At 39.1% G+C, this 20,951-nt stretch overlaps 1 protein-coding gene across 2 annotated transcripts in view; it reads left to right on the top strand.

Moving 5' to 3' along the window:
• The window catches only part of ago3a (argonaute RISC catalytic component 3a), a 479,754-nt gene extending 462,508 nt beyond the window's left edge, over positions 1-17,246 (top strand). Inside the window, exons 6-20 of one of the 2 annotated variants that reach the window (XM_072461616.1) lie at positions 626-762; positions 3,752-3,886; positions 4,504-4,591; positions 6,008-6,155; positions 6,258-6,377; positions 8,696-8,839; positions 10,767-10,900; positions 11,743-11,927; positions 12,051-12,210; positions 12,581-12,671; positions 13,221-13,415; positions 14,155-14,289; positions 14,788-14,889; positions 15,367-15,566; positions 16,221-17,246. In XM_072461616.1, coding sequence (XP_072317717.1) covers positions 626-762; positions 3,752-3,886; positions 4,504-4,591; positions 6,008-6,155; positions 6,258-6,377; positions 8,696-8,839; positions 10,767-10,900; positions 11,743-11,927; positions 12,051-12,210; positions 12,581-12,671; positions 13,221-13,415; positions 14,155-14,289; positions 14,788-14,889; positions 15,367-15,566; positions 16,221-16,329 — 2,083 coding nt within the window. In that variant the 3' untranslated portion in view covers positions 16,330-17,246. The remainder of the gene's footprint in view (positions 1-625; positions 763-3,751; positions 3,887-4,503; positions 4,592-6,007; positions 6,156-6,257; positions 6,378-8,695; positions 8,840-10,766; positions 10,901-11,742; positions 11,928-12,050; positions 12,211-12,580; positions 12,672-13,220; positions 13,416-14,154; positions 14,290-14,787; positions 14,890-15,366; positions 15,567-16,220) is intronic. The other variant, XM_072461617.1, reaches the window with a different exon arrangement.
• The last annotated feature ends 3,705 nt before the right edge of the window (positions 17,247-20,951 follow it).

Below are 20,951 nucleotides of genomic sequence, written 5' to 3'. Positions count from 1 at the left end.
GTGTAGAAGTGCGCACAGAGACACACTTGATCCCACACCACCTTTTATTTAACACTGTATATCACTGAGCTGCAGCAAGAGCAAGCCTAGAGTCCCCAGGGCAGACCAGGATGTAAGGATGGAGCAGTAAAAATCAAATTAAGAGTCAGAAATAGGTTTCTTAACAGACATTTAAACCAAAACTGTACTTTATAACTCAGTAGGTATGTATGGTATTTTTATGCTTTGATATGCCATGACATGCTTTACAAAATATTTATTTAAAAATCCATATTTTGCTATATAAAAAGCTATATTTAGTATGCTTTGCTGGATTACATCCATGGGTTTCAGAATTACTTGAAATTAGGACCGTTTCCAAGCAATTAACGGTTTAAAAAAAGTATATTATATCTTTTGAATGGGGAAAAGTTTTCAAAATATTGCATAAAACTGAAGCCGAAAGAGAGAGTACACATTTATTCAATTCACTTTAGTTAGATAGCATATTTAAGAGAGCGCTTTTAGTAAATGTATCTTTTTAAAAAGCCAAAATATGCCTGGGCTTATATATCCCCCCGGATTTTTTTTTAATTTGATCAAAACCCTTTGAACTCAAGATTCTTGCATTAATGTCTGTTTCCAGGTACACTCCAGTGGGCCGCTCGTTCTTCTCTGCTCCGGAGGGCTACGATCATCCTCTGGGAGGCGGGAGGGAGGTGTGGTTCGGATTCCACCAGTCTGTGAGGCCCGCCATGTGGAAGATGATGCTCAACATCGACGGTGAGAGAATTTTTGCCCTTTTCCTGAGTTTTGATTTCACACTACTATAATTTTCTTAAACAGCATTGGAATTTGTTTTTGAATAATTAGTTCCCATCAAACTCAATATTTTTCTGTCCCTTTCACAAGAACTGTCCTAATTACACACGGGGGGAAAAACAATAACACTTTTATTATATTTTTGTTTCTTACTCTTTTTGCTGCTTCCTTTTTAACCAGATAGTTGTTTTAATGATAATTGGTTCTCAAAAAACCCTATCTGGGGAAATAAAGAAATAAAATGACATGATTGCAAACAAGTAGGGCTGTTACCATGGCAATTCTTCTCCCTAAAATTTGCCACTGACTTTCCTTTTAAACCAGGTTTGAATTGGATGTTAAAACAACTCAACCAGAATTTAACCAACACAACTTCTATGTTCACAAGAATATCCAACCCAACCCAGTCATGGTAAAACACATTTGTGAAACGCACTTACAGTATAAACTTATTAGAATAATAAAGAGGCTAAGAATGCATTAACCATCACAAAAAATGGATGACACAAACTGGAACGACACCATAACTGAAAATCACATACGGAATAAACTTGGAAATAGACAAATGGGCATAAATTGGATAAAATGGGACCTTGTGTGCATTAACCGTTCCTTTTTTATTTGTATTTCATTTTTTTCTTTGAGGCCTTACTTTTACTAAATTTGCATTTTAAATTTGACCCAATATGTCTTTAATAGCCCAATAGCCCTGTCTTGTCTTGTCTTTTCTTTATTTTTGTCTTGGAAAAAAAAAAAAGAATGCGTTATCAAAGCAGGGAATATTTATTTATTATATTATATTTTTATATTATTTAACCACAACTGTTTAAAATTAACCAGTTCTGATTTCAAGACGCCTTTTAGAATTTAAATTAAAAGCGTTATATATCCTGTAGTTAGATATTATGATTCTGACTTGAGCGCTTGTGAATTCGAGGCTTACTCAGCGTTCAATACATCATACATTTCCTAGAGTAGTAGCACCTTTTCTTTGCCATCTGTTTTGAGTTGCCAAAACTATGTGGGAGAAATTCAATGAACCGCCATATGCACGCGGTAGGAGTCTGTCAGGGAGGTTTCTGTTTACAAGCCCAGGAAGAGAAAAAAAAACGTGTGTAAAAGAGTGTCAGAGGAAGTTGGAGTTTGGTGGGTTTTCGGCTCGCTGGCTGCTCAGTCGTTGCCGTGGATACAGAAAGCGGGGTGTGTGTGTGTGCGCGGGTGCGTGCGTGCGTGCATGCGCGCGGTTCAACCCGGATGTGTGAGACCAGTGGGTGTCGCCGGGGTCAGGAGGAGGGCAGAGGACACTTTTTTCTTTTGGCTTCAAGTGTTTCAAGTTCTTTCCAAGTTTCAGTTTGGCTTTTGTGCAAGTCTATTAGTTCTTTTAGGAGCAATAGAATTAAGTTTAACTCCTGTTTTTTGGAACAAGCGGTAGAAAATGGATCGATGGATGGATTACTTAAATAGAATTAAACACGGGGTTTCTGCACAACTTTAATGGGTAGTTTCAGCTTTTAAAAAATAATTGTTTTACTGCCCATTATTACACTAAATTCCTATTTTTCCGTAACAAAATCTCCACTAAATGTTTCTTTAGTGTCTCTTGGAAGTGTATTTTCAATCTAATATGGCAATAATATATATGTTTTCGTATAAGAAAAATGTTTATTAATCTTTCTTCACAAGTAGGGGTTTCATGATTATTTGGTTTATCGATAATCAGGATTATTTTGAACAAAAACATTATAATAATGACTATTTTAGAAGCAGAATTATGCGGTTTTAATTCAATCTATTGTAAAAGAAAATACATGAACATACTTTTTTATCTTGCTGTTTTTGTCTCATTTATTTTATTTTCTCATTCAGACAGTTCAATTTCATAAAGCTGCTGGCAAACTTGAGAAATAGTAACGTGTCAGACGAGATTTGACTCTGTAATAATGGTTAAATTGTGATCCCACAAGCGTTTCTGAAATTTGAAATTGATCTGCACTAAAATCATTGCCAGATTTACAAACCACCAAACAAACCTGGGCTAAAAGTTCCATGTGGTATCTGGCAGTCCGTTATATTAATGCAATTGTGAACGCCATGGCTGCAGCAGTACATTTACGCTGAGTGGATCTTTGCGCTGTAATTTTCCATTACCACAAAACCAATAATTTCCCCCATTATGTATTCTGTCCTTTTGCGGGGAAAGTTATTCAACAATACTGTATTTATTCGGTTTGTGAGGGTAATAATTGTCCCCTCCTACCACTTCCACCTACACTCAATAAATACAACTACCGGTAAGCAAAATATGAAACCTTTCAATTCTACATGAACATGGATGACTCATGGTTTTATACAAACACAATATAAGAGTAGAGAGTGGAAATAACATGCAGGGGTGAAGTCACATCCTGTCAGAGGGTTTAAATGCCTCATCAAAATGTCCCTTGAATAACTTTAATCATCATGTCTGGTTTAGGTTTGACTGTTGAGCATTTACAAGTTGTATTAGACTCATTATTGGATAATCCTTTGCTCTCCTCTGTCTAATGGTAAACATGTTCATTTAATCATTTTAGTGCTGAAATTGTCGCTACTAATTTTGGCCTTGTTGACATTCATTAATAAAATGTATCAAATAATGTATAAAATAATCCGTCAGGCAAACGAACATTACACACAGCTCATCTGTAATAATGCTTTTATCTGTTACAACATATTTTAATAAATGCTAGAGCTCTGCAATTAATCACACAATGCAATTAATTGTGATTATCACACTCAACAATTTAAAAACTGACTCTGAAGTGTGCTCTATGCGAGTCATAATGTTGCAGAATATTAGTTTTTTCTCTTTCTGTGCAAAAAGAGTCTCTTGAATAATGTGTTTCCATAATCTGGCTGCCCTGATAAAGGTCTAATATGTGTGTTTTGTTTTGTTTTCTGTTTCTTGTAGTATCTGCCACGGCTTTCTACAAGGCCCAGCCCGTCATCCAGTTCATGTGTGAAGTCCTGGACATCCACAACATCGACGAGCAGCCGCGTCCCCTCACAGATTCACATAGGGTCAAATTCACCAAAGAAATAAAAGGTGAGGCGACCCCCGGGGAAAGGCATATTTCAGACCATTAGAAACGCATTTCGTCTCTACATAATGTGTGCATTTCAGCTTGTTATTTGCAGTCGGATTCGGATTTTAGGATATTTTCATTTCAAAGAACCTTTCTAAAATTGGCTCCTTTTTTATATTTATGTATGTTTTTGGAAGCCACCTTGATGTATCTAGGAACTAATCACGGATAAGTCTAATCTAAATTTAAATCTTTAGAACACAAATTGGTCATGAATGTTGAAATGTTCACAAATGTTGGTGTTACAATTATTGTGAGAAGAAACCTCACCATTTAATGATTATCTAGAATTTTTGACAAAACAGTGAATCCTTTAGTTTTTTGTATTCCCTGTTTCTAATACATTACTATTCTTTAAACTTCATGAGATGATACAGATGAGATAAGCCAGACCAAAAATGAAAAGCACTTACATACATACATACGCACGTACGTACGCACATGCATACATACGCACGATTAACTGAATCATCGCGACATTCCTACTCAAAACTAGTGTGTAGTAACGTCACGACTCTCTCTCGCTCCACACGCCCGTCTCTTTTCGCTCACTCCAGCTCTTTTCATTATTGACCAGGTTTGAAAGTGGAGGTGACGCACTGTGGAACCATGCGAAGGAAGTACCGCGTCTGCAATGTGACCCGGCGGCCCGCCAGCCACCAAACGTGAGTCAGCCTGTGGGCAGGAGGCAACACCAGAGAGGGCCGCGGAGAGTCTGGAGGAGAGAGAGGAGAGAGGGAGAAGGGAAAGGAAGGAAGGAAAGAAAGAAAGAAGGATGAGAGAGAAGCAGTGGAATGAGTAAAGGGAAGAGGAGCACAGGGAGAAGAGAAGAATGAAAGGAGGGTGAGAGAAAAGGAGAGGGTGGAGGAGAGAGAAGATTAGATAAGATGAGCCTTTATTTGTCCCACAATGGGGAAATTCCACTGTTGCAACACAGAGTAGGAATAGAAGTATATAATAAAAAACAGATAAATGATAAGAGAAGAATGAAATAAAAGAGTAAGCGTGATAAGAGGAGAGAGGGGGGAGGAGGAGGGGGGAAAGAGAAGTGGGAGGAGAGAGAAGAGGTTGATGAAATAAAAGAAAAGAGGAAAAGTTAGCGGAAAAGGAGAGAGGAGTGTGAGGAGGAGAGAAGAGAATTTAAGAAAGAAAAGAGGAAATACAAGGAGAGCAGAGAGAGGGAGGATGGGAGAAGAGGAGTAGTTGGAATAGGAGGAGGACAGAAGAAGTAAGGTAGAACGAAAGAAAAGTGGTAGCGTGAAAAGAGGAGGAGAGTGGGAGGAAAAAAGAGAAGACAGAAGGGAGAGAGGGGAGATAAAAGGAGTGGGCAAAGGAGAGAGAAGAAAGGAAAAAAAATAAAGAAAGGGAGGAGGAGAGAGGGCGATGTGGGGTTAAAGAAAAGGAGGGGAAAGGGTAAAGCTGGGGTAGATGTGCGTCCTTCCGCTGCTCTACAGAGGAGTGGCTGAATCAGCTGACAAACATCCACTCAACATTAGTCATTTTTCAATAAAGTAGGAATCAAACACAGCTGCTGCCAGTTTAGGTCGGAGCGCATTTGCGTCACCATCCCGTGAGCAAAATCTTAAAGCTGTACTGTGGAACATTTTCAGAAGGAGGGCCTGCCACTCACTTGCTTTGCTTTGCCTTCCATTAGACATACAGTATCGATCTCAAGCAGGTGAAAGTAAGATAAGATAAGATAAGATATTCCTTTATTGTCCCACATGGGGACAGGTCAGATCTGTGGAAAGGAGCCCAGCTTGCAGAAAGAATACATGTTTTTCAAGGCAATAAAACCACCTGTCTTTGAATAAATCCATCATAAAAGGTACATAGTGCAACTTTAATGCAGTAATCCAATAATAACACTTTAAATTGCTCATTACTAATAGTCCCGCTCATCAAAGAATATATTTTTTAATGATTCTCTAAGTAACACTCTATTATCTCCAGAGAAACTGTTGCTACGTACAGTATGGGAGACTGTTGTGGGAAGTTTGGGCTCTTTACAGTTTCAGTATCTACACCTTTTGATGATGAATTTCTTTTTCATTTTAAAATATGTTCTCTGCTCTTCATAGGTTCCCTTTGCAACTTGAGAATGGCCAGACAGTAGAACGCACAGTTGCCCAATACTTCAGAGAAAAGTACAGCCTGCAGCTTAAGTATCCTCATTTACCCTGTCTCCAAGTTGGTCAGGAGCAGAAGCACACCTACCTGCCTTTAGAGGTGAGGAATGACTTAAAACAGGATCCACGTATGGGGATTTTCTATTGTTTTTTATTTTTGTAATATATTTTGAATTTCTTTCTTGTTTTTCTATGATTCTAGGTGTGTAACATTGTAGCGGGCCAGAGATGTATCAAGAAACTGACCGATAATCAGACCTCCACTATGATCAAAGCTACAGCACGCTCTGCTCCAGACCGACAGGAGGAGATCAGCCGCCTGGTGAGATTGATCTATTTATCTATTTTTATTGATTCATTGATTTTCAATTATAATTTTCTTGATTTATTTAATGTATGTCGAAATGTACTTATTTTATTTATTTTATTTATTTTATTTATTTTATTTATTTTTATTTATTTTATTTATTTTATTTATTTTATTTATTTTATTTATTTTATTTATATTTGTTTTATTTGTTTTATTTGTTTTATTTATTTTATTTTGTTTATTTTGTTTATTTTATTCTGAGCCCGATTAGCTTCCACAAGTTGCTACTAGTCTTCCTAGGGTACATTTGGCATAAACACAATCACATTGGCCTTTTTTCAATAAAGAAAAGAAAATAACATTTAATACAATCCTATTTTAATCATTACAACTTCAAATTACTATAGGTAAAATCCAATTGGCGATACACACTGAACCTGACTTTTTGTTGTTTTCAGACAAATTCTGTTAAAATTCATATAAATAACAAAAACAAAATAACTAAACAGGAAATTTCTATAAAAATCTTAGAACAATGTATCTACTGAAAAGCACGCATTATTTTCTATTGGTCCGGTGTTCCCTCATCAGGATTTGGTGATGGCTAATCAAGCAGTTCTAATGAACATTATATGACGACAGTAATGTTCAGAACAAGTCTGCCGATGAATTTACTCTGCAGGAGATGCAGACCTCGTAAACAGGATTAAAGAAACAAGCCAATCCGAACACAGATCACATTCAGACAAATTCTTCTAAAATCAAAATAGATAATAATAGAAAAAATAAGTTTTGATCCCATATTATTATGTCAGGTGAAATAACTTGCATTCATTCTTTTTTTCTTCCTTTTTCTTTTTTCTTTTTCACATTTCTTTTGAATTGCCAAAATATCTTCTACTAAAAATACTGCCTACCTACACTCATATGTCAGAAACTCTTAGTCTCTCTAGTCCTCATGTTGTTTTTCTTCTTTCGTTTGTGTGTGGTTTTGTACATTTTTCCTGCTCTCGTTTTGTTATTAACGCAGACATGTCCATCCATCACGTGCGCTGATTAGAAGGCTGCTTTGAGGTCAACAAAATGCCCTTTTTGTAATGACCTTAATGTGTGCAAGGCTGCGTCAGTGTTTGTAAAGAGCCTGACAGAGCACACATCTCCAGCAGCTATTATCAGATTAGCCACGTTAGCGTACCTGTTCCATATTAGCGCGTTTCCCCTCTCTGCAAAGTGACCAGATTGCGCAGGCTTTCAGACGTCACTGTGTTGGAGCTCATAAGGCGTTTTTGTTTTTTCCAGGGCAGTGTGGGTGGAGTTGTAAGAACGGAGCAGGGCACATGCCAAATATCATAACAAAAAAGACGTTCTCTAATCAATTTACAAATCCAAACCGCAAACACTGAGATTATAGTGTTGTCTTATTTGTAGCACCAATCCAACATTTTCTTCTATTTCTTCTTAGATTTGTTGGTTGGTTGTTTTGACAAATAGTGTTATTTTGTATGTTTCATGTGTTTAAGATGTGAATTTAACTATATTGTAAATGTTGAGACAATTGTAAAGGCTATCGACCGTTCTACCAAGGCTGCAACATATATCCCTGTAGAATTGAAATTGAAATGGTCAATTTGGTCCAATTTTAAAACTGACAGATTTTACCAATATTGTGGACTTTCTGTGCTGTAAATTATTTTTTCTTTGCCTGCCCTTGCTTCTATATTTTTTATTCCTATTTTTACTTAATTCAATCTCTCTGGTCTTGTCCTGTTTGTTTTAGTTGTTTCATGTTTTTTACATATGTATTATCTTTTGAAACATGGAAAATAAATTAATATAAAATAAATAAATATATGTACATTATATATTCACATTTTTGTCTGTATCGCCCAGCCCTGACCGACATTTTTCTAAAGCAGAGCCGTCCGTCTTTGCACAACCAAATAATGAACCTTCAAATTTGGTGTATAACCAATCACCACTGTTTATTTACATCGTGTGATTAATTTATCTTATATATATATAAAAATATCTTTCAGTTTTGGTCAACTGTCCTTAAGTGTCCTTCGTGTTCAGAAGTCCACACTAAATTTGTCCTCTCTTAATCATTACACTTATGTAAACCGCCTTACCCTCTGTTTTTCTGGTTGATTTCCAGATAAATATTTTAGGAAGCGACTGTTTGTTGTCCAAGGCCAGGCTTTCTATTCAATACATATAACTTGAGACATGCAATGGACACAAATGCTAATATTTTCACCTCAGACACAAAAACCTCTTAGACACATCTGTCACCATATTACTCACTCTAGTCCTCTTTTTTTCCCCCACAGGTGCGCAGTGCCAACTACGAGTCGGACCCGTTCGTGCAGGAGTTCCAGTTCAAAGTGCGCGACGAGATGGCCCACGTGACGGGGCGAGTGCTACCCGCCCCCATGCTGCAATACGGCGGCAGGGTGAGCACTGAGCACTTTATGGTACCTTCCTTTAAATCACCACCATTCTCTATGTTTGTGCGCCCATGTTTGTCATTTGCCCCGCCAGCTCCGCTCTGGGGAACTAACCAGCTTCTGTTCATACGGTCATGTCTGCTTGTCTTGGATGTCGCGGTTCAGTCTTAATATTTCTGTTTCATAGTCCTTTTTATGATCTGAAATTAAATTGAATATTCATCAGAATTGTAAATGTTGTATAAAGAATGCAATTTATTGAGACTGAACCACAATGTTGTTTTAAAGAGCACCCATTATACTAAATAGAATTTATTTAGCTTTTAAACATGTTCTGACATTGTTCCCTCAACAAAAAGTTATCTTGGGATAGCATTTAGCTTCATTCATGCTAGTTTGACTAATCCTGGTTAGAAAATCCTCTACCGTCAAAAACACTCTGAATTCCCCCGATTACTGATATTTTCTCAATCTGTGACGTGGCTCTGAGAACCTTCTGTGCTGGTTTTTAAGTCCATAAATCATTGCCAGACCCGTCCTGTGCATTTCTGAGTGTTTATATTAAAGTCGTGTAATTTCCTCTGCCGCCAGTAGAGTCAAAGCTTAGTTACTCCTTTCCCAAGGCTATGACTTTTTTTTAAACATAAGATGGCAAAGTAAAGGTAATTAATAGCATGTTTAAAGGCCAATTACAATACAAAAAATGCATAATATTTGTCCTTTAACCATTCATTTCACCAACATATATTTGTTTGTAGCACAATTAATTATAACTTGGTTTGTAACTCATTTTCCTAGATCAGCAATATTATGTAACATTGACTTGGATTGAAATAGATTTTTCAATTTTAAAGTTATTCCATATATTGTACACTGTTACGATTTATTGTCAGGCTGAGCAAATATGTCTGTTTGCCGTAACCCGACCGACCCGGTATAAAACTAGCCAAATGAAAGAGAAAAAAAATCAGCATTTTGTTAAAAAAAAAAACACCAAATTCTTTTATTTTTCAGATTTTTCGCCAACTCACCAACTGTTCTTTCCTAAAGCACCGTGTAGAATAATTTTATAGCGCTGGTAAACCTATTTTTCATCCCAAGGGACAAATAACGCATTGCGCAACGCATATGCGTCTTCATTTTCGGTCCTCCATATGCTTCTGCATTAAACAGACCATGCAGGAGGGAACCTACATTGTCTTTTTCATGTTGAATTAGCTCTAGCAGCGCCACTGGCCTGGCCACCGCTCATATCGCTCTGCATCATGGTGTGGCTTCATTTAAATTTGACTTGCGCTTTGCATTCTGGGAGGGAAACACGCCCAGCAGTGTCATCACAACAAACATGGCGGTGCCCGTGTCTCCCGCATGTTCCCCCCACTCGCCTTCACTACCAAAATAAAGGATAACGGCGTACAAAAGGTTGATTGAAATATCTTAAAATCAGGAGATTTAGTCTCCCGATCGGGTTGATTGAGACGTTTTCCGTCATTGACTGTTGAAGCCTGACCCCTGGCGGTCACTCTGAGTCAAAAAATGGCAAAATTTGGATCTTTTTTTTTTTGCCTTCAAAGTAAAAAAAAAAAAAGAATTTACCTACCGACCGACCCACTTGAAAAATGTTTGGTCGGGTTACAGCAAACGGATAATTTATTTGGGGTAGCCTCACTTAAAAATACATTATCAACATTGCTCTTATTTACTGTAGGTAATTATAAACCACGCCACATAGCTTCATACTAAGATATTTTCAGAATTTGAATATTTTTCCTGAATGAGGCACATCATTTTCTTGGGTGTGACTCGTTTCTGCTTTAATTTAGTTTGTGTAAAACATCCGGTAGTGGCTATTCTGTGTGTGATAGAACAGTTGAAATGCTTTTGTGACTTGTTGGCAGCACTTGGGTGATTGCATGTGTAATGTTGCCTTGTGGCATTTGTGACATTGTTGCAGAACCGCACAGTGGCCACGCCCAGCCATGGAGTGTGGGACATGAGGGGCAAGCAGTTCCACACTGGAGTGGAGATCAAGATGTGGGCCATAGCCTGTTTCGCCACACAGAGGCAGTGTCGAGAGGAAATCCTCAAGTGAGAGCCGCCGCAACGCTAAATACAACGGCTAAATACAACGGCTAAATACAACGGCTAAAATCATTCTGAAAGATAATTTATTCTCAAGTCATATGGGCAGGACCGCTTATTTAAATATATTAAATAATTTTATTTCATAATTTCAGCTTGATTCCAGGGCCAGTTGCTGTTTTTGATGGAAATTACCATACAGAAAATCCAAATGTATTGAACCGTATCATGTTTTGGTCAATTGTGCCTGTGTGCCACTTGCCACTCAAAAACATTTTGCCTTTTGCTGACCGAGGACGTTGAACTTTGTACCCGTTCTTGTTTCCTTAGGATTTTGGACTAGCCCAGTAGTTTATTATTAAGATAATAATCATAAACCAAGTCAAAACATCTTCATTTTAATAGTTAAAATGAAACTTCTACCATCAGTTCAAAATTATATCAATTCTAGATGTTATTTTGACACATGAACCCATGTAGGGATTATACAAAAACACTTAATATAATATTACCTATCCGACCACAATCTTCTCCAGTAGCTGTTAAATTGTTCCACAAACAAGATTTAAACCAAAGAGTGACTGAGCAGTTGAATCTGATTGATCTTAGAACATTTTAAGTCATTCAAAACTCACCTGTATAGAGTTTGCTTTGTTGAATTTGCTGTTTTAATTGCCCTTTTTTTGTTTTGTTTTAATTGTATTTGTTGTAATCTTTATTGTTTATTGTAATTATCGTTTTGTTGATAATTTTGCTTTATTTTTACATGTGAAGCACCTTGTGAGCTGATTTCTGTGAGTCTTATTAAACTAAATACTTAAATATGAAATGTGTAATTGTCTTCACAGGGGTTTCACCGACCAGCTGCGTAAAATCTCAAAGGATGCTGGGATGCCAATCCAGGGCCAGCCTTGTTTCTGTAAATACGCCCAGGGAGCAGACAGTGTGGAGCCCATGTTCAGACACCTCAAAAACACATACTCTGGACTGCAACTCATCATCGTCATCCTCCCTGGAAAAACTCCTGTCTATGGTACAATAAACCATAAACACGATGTTATATTTTAATGGCAGATTCGTTTATATTCCGGCGTCAGTCAGATTGAGTGTATTTAGTTGCTGTTCCTTCTTTGACCACTTGCTTGTGTGTGTCCAGCCGAGGTGAAGCGTGTGGGTGACACTCTGCTGGGCATGGCCACACAGTGTGTTCAAGTGAAGAATGTGGTGAAGACCTCTCCTCAGACTCTCTCCAACCTCTGCCTCAAGATCAACGTCAAGCTGGGAGGCATCAACAACATCCTCGTCCCTCACCAGCGGTCAGTTTGGGGTCTAGGGGCGTTAAGCAATAAATACACATCCCAATTTTGCTATAGCCGAGGTAAAAACTCCCTTGCACTGGGTTCGTTTAAGAAGTAACCAAACTACGTACTGCATTATTCTTCTTCTGAGAGCTCACGCTTTGCTGTGATTGGTCAATTCTACCTGTCACTCACTTAGAGCATGATGAACACAGATGAGCACTGAATCACAATATAACTATAATCCTAGATTGGCAGATCACACTTTTACACTGCATGATTCTATTTACCATTGCATGATTCTTTAAGTCAATCATTTCAACTGTAACTTATTTACAGAGGATTGTTTGCTCTATGTGGCTTAAAAATCTATATTGTTTGTGTACAGACCATCAGTGTTTCAGCAGCCAGTCATATTCTTAGGAGCAGATGTCACTCACCCACCGGCAGGCGATGGGAAGAAGCCTTCGATTGCAGCCGTAAGTACAAGTTATTTTCTTAAAGGAGACGTATTATGCTTTTTAGAAGTGCTCAGTTTTGAACTAAAACAGTAGATCACCATTTTACATTTTTGTTTGCAATATTGATCTAAAATGCCTTAGTAATAAAAACTGGTCCATTGACTTCCTGTTCAAAACTGCAGAATTGATAAGCCCCGCCTCATCATAGTGACATTTCACCATAACAAGCAGCAAATTGTCATTACGTGTTTTTCTTTTTGAAGTGGCATTTTTAAAACCTTCATGAGTCTAATTTTTCCAATAATTGGAACGAGTAAAGGAAAGTTGGCGGGATAGGTGGTAGGTGAAAATAGGAATTTTCTGAGCGCTTGATTGGATTACTCAAACATACATGACGTAATAAAAATACAACTTTGGGTAAATTAAAGATGAGGAAACGCTGTCATAACAAGGTTAAAGCTCCTTTAAGTTGATTTTGCATAATATTTCCCCTTTAATAATATTTTAATCTCTTTTTAATTTTCATATATTCTGATTGCGTTGTCTTGTTTGTTGCCTCTCGCTCAGGTCGTGGGCAGCATGGACGCCCACCCCAGCAGGTACTGTGCCACTGTGCGCGTGCAGAGGCCCAGGCAGGAGGTCATCCAGGACCTGGCCTCCATGGTGCGGGAGTTACTCATCCAGTTCTACAAGTCCACCCGATACAAGCCCACCAGAATCATCTTCTACAGGGACGGAGTGTCAGAGGGACAGTTCAGACAGGTCAGATACAGAGTCTGCGGTACATGATACGGTCTGATATAGCGCTCGAGAAAAAGTACCGTTACTTTAAAATCATGTTGCTCAAGCAGAAGAACAAAGTAGTTGTCCTAGAAAATACTCAAGTTGAGAGTAAATAGAAGAAATGCGGAAACTACTACTTAAGTTAAGTAAAAGCAATGTCTGGACATAAAATCTGATTCAGGATTTGTAAACAATGCACACAATCAGGTAATTTCAAAAGTTCATATCTGAGGCAGCAGTGTAAGAAACACAGTGTCATATTGTCAACGCTTTTGTCACTATAGATCTATCACACTGGGAAGAGTAACCAAAACTGTGTGTAAATTGTGTACGGTTTCATTGTGAAATATATTTCTCAAACGTAAAAAACTACTCAGAATGGTACGTTATAGGAAAAAGTTCTCGATGAAAGAAAAATAATGCCGTACTACCAGAATCTCCACAGCACGGTTGGCAACATGTACATGACAACAGTGCCAAATGCCAATCCCTGAAACACTAAACCGATGATTGATTTTTCACACATTGTTTTTCACAATTCTGAAAAACGAATGCCTGTTGATGATTTTGAAAAATGGCAACAGCAGTGATCTGGAAATAATGACAATTGGGGTATGCTACACTTTATTTAGTCACGCGTTTTCATGTGGTGAATGTGCTTAACCCAGTATTTCCACTACAATAAAACATTTTTAACCTTGTGGTGCGCGTTCTTCAGGTGCTGTACTACGAGTTGCTGGCCATCCGTGAAGCCTGCATCAGCCTGGAGAAGGAGTACCAGCCGGGCATCACCTACATTGTCGTGCAAAAACGCCACCACACTCGCCTCTTCTGCGCCGACCGAAACGAGAGAGTGAGTCCCTGCCATTTCCGCCTCATTAACATCACCGTTTTCACCATGTTATGTTTTCATGTATTCCCGTCGAGTGCTGAAAAAGATTCCCTCTTAATCAACTTATTGTGTGCTGCGACGCTCGCCCTCCCAGTTTTTGTAATTACAGTCAGTTAATGCATTGGAGCCTTTTGCAAAGTGAACGCTCTGGAGTGGCACTTAAGACCCCTGGAGTAAGAGTGAGCTATAGCAACAGCAGCAGGCACTTAATGTTACATACGCTCACACAAGAGAAGAGCGGCCCCAGGGGAATTAGGCTTTTAATTGGTTAATAGGAGAGCACTTTGTAAACCTTATTCTGGGAACCCACGTGACAGAGTTCTTTTTCAGCCTTCTTTTTTATTTCTGAGAACAGTTAATAAGGTTTGTGCTCACATTGCTGTATTTTTTTAATGTATTTTTCAAACAAAGCGATTGGTTGGAGAATGGAAGTTTGAAGTGTTCTGTGCCGTTTATCAGGTTGGACGTAGTGGAAACATTCCTGCTGGTACTACTGTGGACACGGACATCACACACCCTTACGAGTTTGACTTTTACCTCTGCAGTCACGCCGGGATACAGGTAGGAGTACGCCTTTTCTTTATACTGGGAAAAAATACTGTATGTGTCCTATCACTTGTTCATATAACTGCCGATGAGACCGTTTAACACTGAGTACATAGTAGCACAACACTTGTCTGCTGAGTTTGACGGGAGGAGTGCCAGCCTGGTTTCCTTCATTTGTTCTACCAAGAAATCTAAATTTAAACTGCAGAATTCAGGTCAAAAAGTGGCCATTATTGACAGGGCAGAACGTCCATCGAGCTACATTAGCAAGAACAACATTAAAAAGTAAACGACCGTGTGGTGGAACAAACTGCTGGGTCACGGTACATGACTATTCAGCATTTTAAAATCTCCGTTGGTTTAACGTTAGGCTTTTTGTGTGACGACACAAACCTGAGCTTTATTGACACCAGCTCTAATTTATTCTACACAATAGGGACACACTGAGCATGCAGCTTTAGCCCTCTTTTGACCCTGGTGTTGATGCTGCAGGGCACCAGCCGACCCTCCCATTACCACGTCTTGTGGGACGACAATTGCTTCACAGCTGATGAGTTCCAGCTGCTGACCTACCAGTTGTGCCACACCTATGTGCGCTGTACCCGCTCTGTGTCCATCCCTGCGCCCGCATACTACGCCCACCTGGTGGCCTTCCGCGCCCGCTACCATCTGGTGGACAAAGAACATGACAGGTGAGCAATAAGGCTGTAATCCTAAAGTCGATTTATCGGTCGATGGTGTATTAGTCAACCAATATATATTTTATATAGATTCAAAGGATTTCTCTGGGACAACAGCAAAAAGGAGATAAGAAGTCTTTATTCGAACAAGAATTTCTTTAGTTGACTACAGCACTAGTGAGAACACACGTTTAAGAAGGGCTGATGAATTGCTTTTCTGTAGCTTTGGAATCTAAATGACACGACCCAAAACTTTAGTAATACATACATATAATACATTTTCCCAAAACATTTTCAAATGTAGATACGTTAGTGGTGATTCCTGTGGTACTACTTATAAGGCACATGAAATTAATTCATGCAAAATACAAAATTGTAGACAACTCTTTTTTTAGTTTAGAATTCCTGAGATTACTTGACCAAAAAACACTTTAACTCTGCACTGCGAGTACCACAAAAAATTCCAGGAGTGAATACTTTCCAATTGTTTGGATGAGCAGAGAAACATATTCACACTTCAAACTTTTTTTCCAGTTGGCATGCAATTGAGTTTGTAATGAAACGTAGCTGGACAACTGAGGGATAATGCAGGGAAAGAATTCAATTAGTTTCACTTCTTTCAACGCTTTCTACTTCCCCCACCTCACCCTCTCGTCTCGTCCCCAGCGCTGAAGGCAGCCACGTGTCCGGCCAGAGCAACGGCCGGGACCCTCAGGCGCTGGCCAAAGCCGTGCAGATCCACCACGACACACTGAGGACCATGTACTTTGCCTGAGAAGCCCCGCCTCCTCATCACCACATCCGAACCCTCACACGCCCTCATACCCGAGCGCGCTCGTCTGGTCCTATGAGCCGTTCTCATCCCTTTACGCCTACGTCAATCCGGACCGGACACTGTGCAGAGGAGAGCAGGCAGGAGGGGCCCCGACACTGGACTGGAGAATGCAAAACGTGGCTTTAAAAACAAAATACAAGACAAACTCGGCACTATTATGCAATATGGAACCAGCCAACCAGAAACCCACCATTTCCTGCACCCCTCCAATCTGTTTTGCTCATCCGTTTGTCATTTCGTGGTGTTTCTTTTTGTTTGCGTAACATTCTTTCTTTACAAATGATATGTATTGCAATCTCTCTTTAGTGAATCTGCTCCATTGCCATCGATAGTCTGAGCAGCACTTTTATACTTCTGGAGTTTTGTTTTATTTTGTTTGGTTTTGTGTTTTCCAAAACGGAGCAGAAAATGCAAAAGTTTGAGTCTAGAGCCAGAAATAATTTAAATGTCACATCGTTTAGGTATTTTTTTATTTTATTTGTGTTTTTCTTTGTTTTTCTTTATCTGGTTTCTGAAGTATTTCTTTTGAGCGCACTGCCACTTGTTGGCTACGAGGTAATAATGCCCCACGCTGTCTTGTAAGGTCTCAAGACAAGATTCTTTTAGCTGTTGTTCTTTTTTTTTATTTTTTTTGTCAATTGGGGTACAGTGGCTGATGTATGAATTCTCGCCAACTCTATTACATACGGTTTTGTCTTTCAATATCTTTGGTATTATGTCATGCATTTTATCTCAATATTTAATCTTTTTAAGCTTAGACTTTTTAGAATTTGGTGAGTCAGTGCAACACAATAGATTTACTCTAGTGCAATAATCAACTGAATGAAGGGAAGAGCAATTATAGTGGACTAAAGCGGTTACGGAAACATTTCATTTTAAAGCGGAGTTTGTAAAGTATATGGCCTTGAGTATAGATGCTGATGGTGAATGATTTTTATTGTACTTGAAGGACTTTCTATTTTGACAATATTACTTTGTTAAGGGGCATATTGCGGAAATGTTATTTGAAGATTTTAACTCTAAGACTGGTTTATAAAGAGGTGTATTCAAGTGCCTGGTGGATTTTAAGCATTTAAAGGTCAGTCGGATTCTATTAATAATAAATGGGAAATTATATATAACTGACAGTGCTAAAAAAAAGTAAGAATCCCCTATACCGGTATATATTTATTAATTTAATCGATGTTAGCGCTACGTAAAAGCAACATTTAAACCTTCTCAACGTGTGTACTCCGCTGCTATTGTGGGCATCGGGGCAGTACAGTTGTAGGCGTGTATTTTTTCAACTACTGCCCAAAGAGGAGGGTGAGTCTAGTTTGAGAACAAAGTATGTGATTGAGTTGCAGAAGGCGTGAACTGGCCAACTCAAAAGTTGAGAATTATGCTACCCAAGTTCATCTCTATTTGTGATGTTTTTAAACAGTAAAACTGCACTAAAAGAAGCGTGTTTCGGGAGGGAACACTGGGTGTGGTGCTATACTTCAGTCTGAATCTGAATCGCTCTGAGCAGGGCAACATATAGGGTCATTATGGATGCTACTCCTCGGTCACTTAGGATCACTGGAGGATGCTGGGTATGTGTACTTTGTGGCCAGTTGTTTTGTATTAGCTGGAAAACTAGATTTGAAAGCAAGCAAAGTTTCCTTTTAACTTGTACATCTGTATACATCATTCACAAATGGCAAGAGTTTTTACATAATTCAAAATGCAACTAGGCTGCCAGCGTTTTTAGACTCTTTAAAGGACGGTGTTTTTATTTACTTATTGAAAATCCTGTTAGATTTGGACAATTTGATAGAAAAACAGGTTGTCAATTGTGACAATTGGCAACAGCTTTTTAAATGAAGGAAATCAATTTGTTTTCATTTTGACCTCGTATCACAAATCCACTCGCCACAAAGTACGTGCGCCATTGCATTTTGTAGATGTTGTACTATAGCAAAACCACAGGGGGTGCTCTCCCCTCTGTAGTCCCATCTGCACTGTCATTGGCCAGCCCTCCAGCATAGAAACCTATGGCTCTCACTAGTGTCCTAATGCCTTTTTAAAAAGCCAGATAGATGAAAAGTATATTTGTACATTTTAAATTATGTGATGTTATTTTTGCTAATAGAAAAAAAAAACTTGTGTTAAGAATAAATGTATATCATAAAGTATAAAAAAAGATCAAGTTTTATTACGGCAATAGACTGTGTTGCTGTATAGCATTTGGTGGATTGTTGAAAGTAGCTTTGCGTGTTAAAACTTTCGTACTGTTACTGATATAAAGATGTGGACTTATGTTTTGAAATATACCTTTGTTATAGAGGAGAGAATCATGGTTTCACGTTTTGTATCCGGCCTTTGAAAAGTGACAATAATTGTGGACAGTACGAGTGAGCATCTTCACTTTGAATGTCATTTTTTAAATTGGTGCTGAAGCTTGCTCCCTATTGGTCCAAGTGCTTTAGAAAGACTTGTAGTTGTTGCTGTTCTTGGAGAGGCCGGGTCGCAACCTTCTCTCCACTTCATAGAGAAATTAGCCTTTGTGCTCTGACAAAGCTTGTAATCATATTGTTGCTCTTTGTATCCTACTTTTTTGCAAGGCCCTCACACCAAAAGTGGGCTACATTCCACAGCTAAAGAATCCCATCCATTTTTTTAAAAGAGAGACTGGCGTTAGCGGTCAGTAAGTGTGGTTAGTAATGTCAGAGGTGGTCGATAATGCTTGTTCCCTTTCTGCTGTGCCTAAAGGATGTTGAGGCGAAGGCACTTGAACACATGTTTACATAGCAGATGTGTTAGCCTCGCGAGGTATTTAGTGTTGGCGAGCAACTATTGTGAGCATTTACCAAGTGAGGTTTAGTTAGGAGTCTGATGGAAGTGGCATTGTTCCTCAGTTTGCTGTGGAGAGTAGCAGCAGGGTCAAAGTCCACAGGAAGTGCCTTTCTCTCGATGGTGCTGTCAATTGATATAATGATCAGATATAATGTCAAATCAAACAATTATTCTTTTTAACAACATCTTGCAATGCAGATTGAACTGCATAATGCGCTCACTTAACATACGTTTTCTCGGCACAGAAATGCCAATCTATGATTCATGTGACAGAGTTGCAACGCTCACTTGTGTTTCATGTGACAGAGGTGTAACGCTCACTTGTGTTTCATGTGACAGAGGTGTAACGCTCACTTGTGTTTCATGTGACAGAGGTGTAACGCTCACTTGTGTTTCATGTAACAGAGGTGCAACGCTCACTTGTGTTTCATGTAACAGAGGTGCAACGCTCACTTGTGTTTCATGTAACAGAGGTGCAACGCTCACTTGTGTTTCATGTAACAGAGGTGTAACGCTCACTTGTGTTTCATGTAACAGAGGTGCAACGCTCACTTGTGTTTCATGTAACAGAGGTGCAACGCTCACTTGTGTTTCATGTAACAGAGGTGCAACGCTCACTTGTGTTTCATGTAACAGAGGTGCAACGCTCACTTGTGTTTCATGTAACAGAGGTGCAACGCTCACTTGTGTTTCATGTAACAGAAGTGCAACGCTCACTAGTGTTTCATGTAACAGAGGTGTAACGCTCACTTGTGTTTCATGTGACAGAGGTGTAACGCTCACTTGTGTTTCATGTAACAGAGGTGTAACGCTCACTTGTGTTTCATGTAACAGAGGTGCAACGCTCACTTGTGTTTCATGTAACAGAGGTGTAACGCTCACTTGTGTTTCATGTAACAGAAGTGCAACGCTCACTTGTGTTTCATGTAACAGAGGTGCAACGCTCACTTGTGTTTCATGTAACAGAGGTGCAACGCTCACTTGTGTTTCATGTAACAGAGGTGCAACGCTCACTTGTGTTTCATGTAACAGAGGTGTAACGCTCACTTGTGTTTCATGTAACAGAAGTGCAACGCTCACTTGTGTTTCATGTGACAGAAGTGTAACGCTCACTTGTGTTTCATGTAACAGAAGTGCAACGCTCACTTGTGTTTCATGTAACAGAGGTGCAACGCTCACTTGTGTTTCATGTAACAGAGGTGCAACGCTCACTTGTGTTTCATGTAACAGAGGTGCAACGCTCACTTGTGTTTCATGTAACAGAGGTGCAACGCTCACTTGTGTTTCATGTAACAGAAGTGCAACGCTCACTTGTGTTTCATGTAACAGAGGTGCAACGCTCACTTGTGTTTCATGTAACAGAGGTGCAACGCTCACTTGTGTTTCATGTAACAGAGGTGCAACGCTCACTTGTGTTTCATGTAACAGAGGTGTAACGCTCACTTGTGTTTCATGTAACAGAAGTGCAACGCTCACTTGTGTTTCATGTGACAGAGGTGCAACGCTCACTTGTGTTTCATGTAACAGAGGTGCAACGCTCACTTGTGTTTCATGTAACAGAGGTGCAACGCTCACTTGTGTTTCATGTAACAGAGGTGTAACGCTCACTTGTGTTTCATGTAACAGAGGTGCAACGCTCACTTGTGTTTCATGTAACAGAAGTGCAACGCTCACTTGTGTTTCATGTAACAGAGGTGTAACGCTCACTTGTGTTTCATGTAACAGAAGTGCAACGCTCACTTGTG

The sequence above is a fragment of the Eucyclogobius newberryi genome, unplaced genomic scaffold, assembly GCF_026437365.1.
Source record: "Eucyclogobius newberryi isolate DKJ021-1_F unplaced genomic scaffold, fEucNew1.0.hap1 SCAF_3, whole genome shotgun sequence".
NCBI classification, from domain to species: Eukaryota; Metazoa; Chordata; class Actinopteri; order Gobiiformes; family Gobiidae; genus Eucyclogobius; species Eucyclogobius newberryi.
Note: the sequence above shows the minus strand (reverse complement) of the source record. Positions and strands in the feature narration are given on the sequence as shown.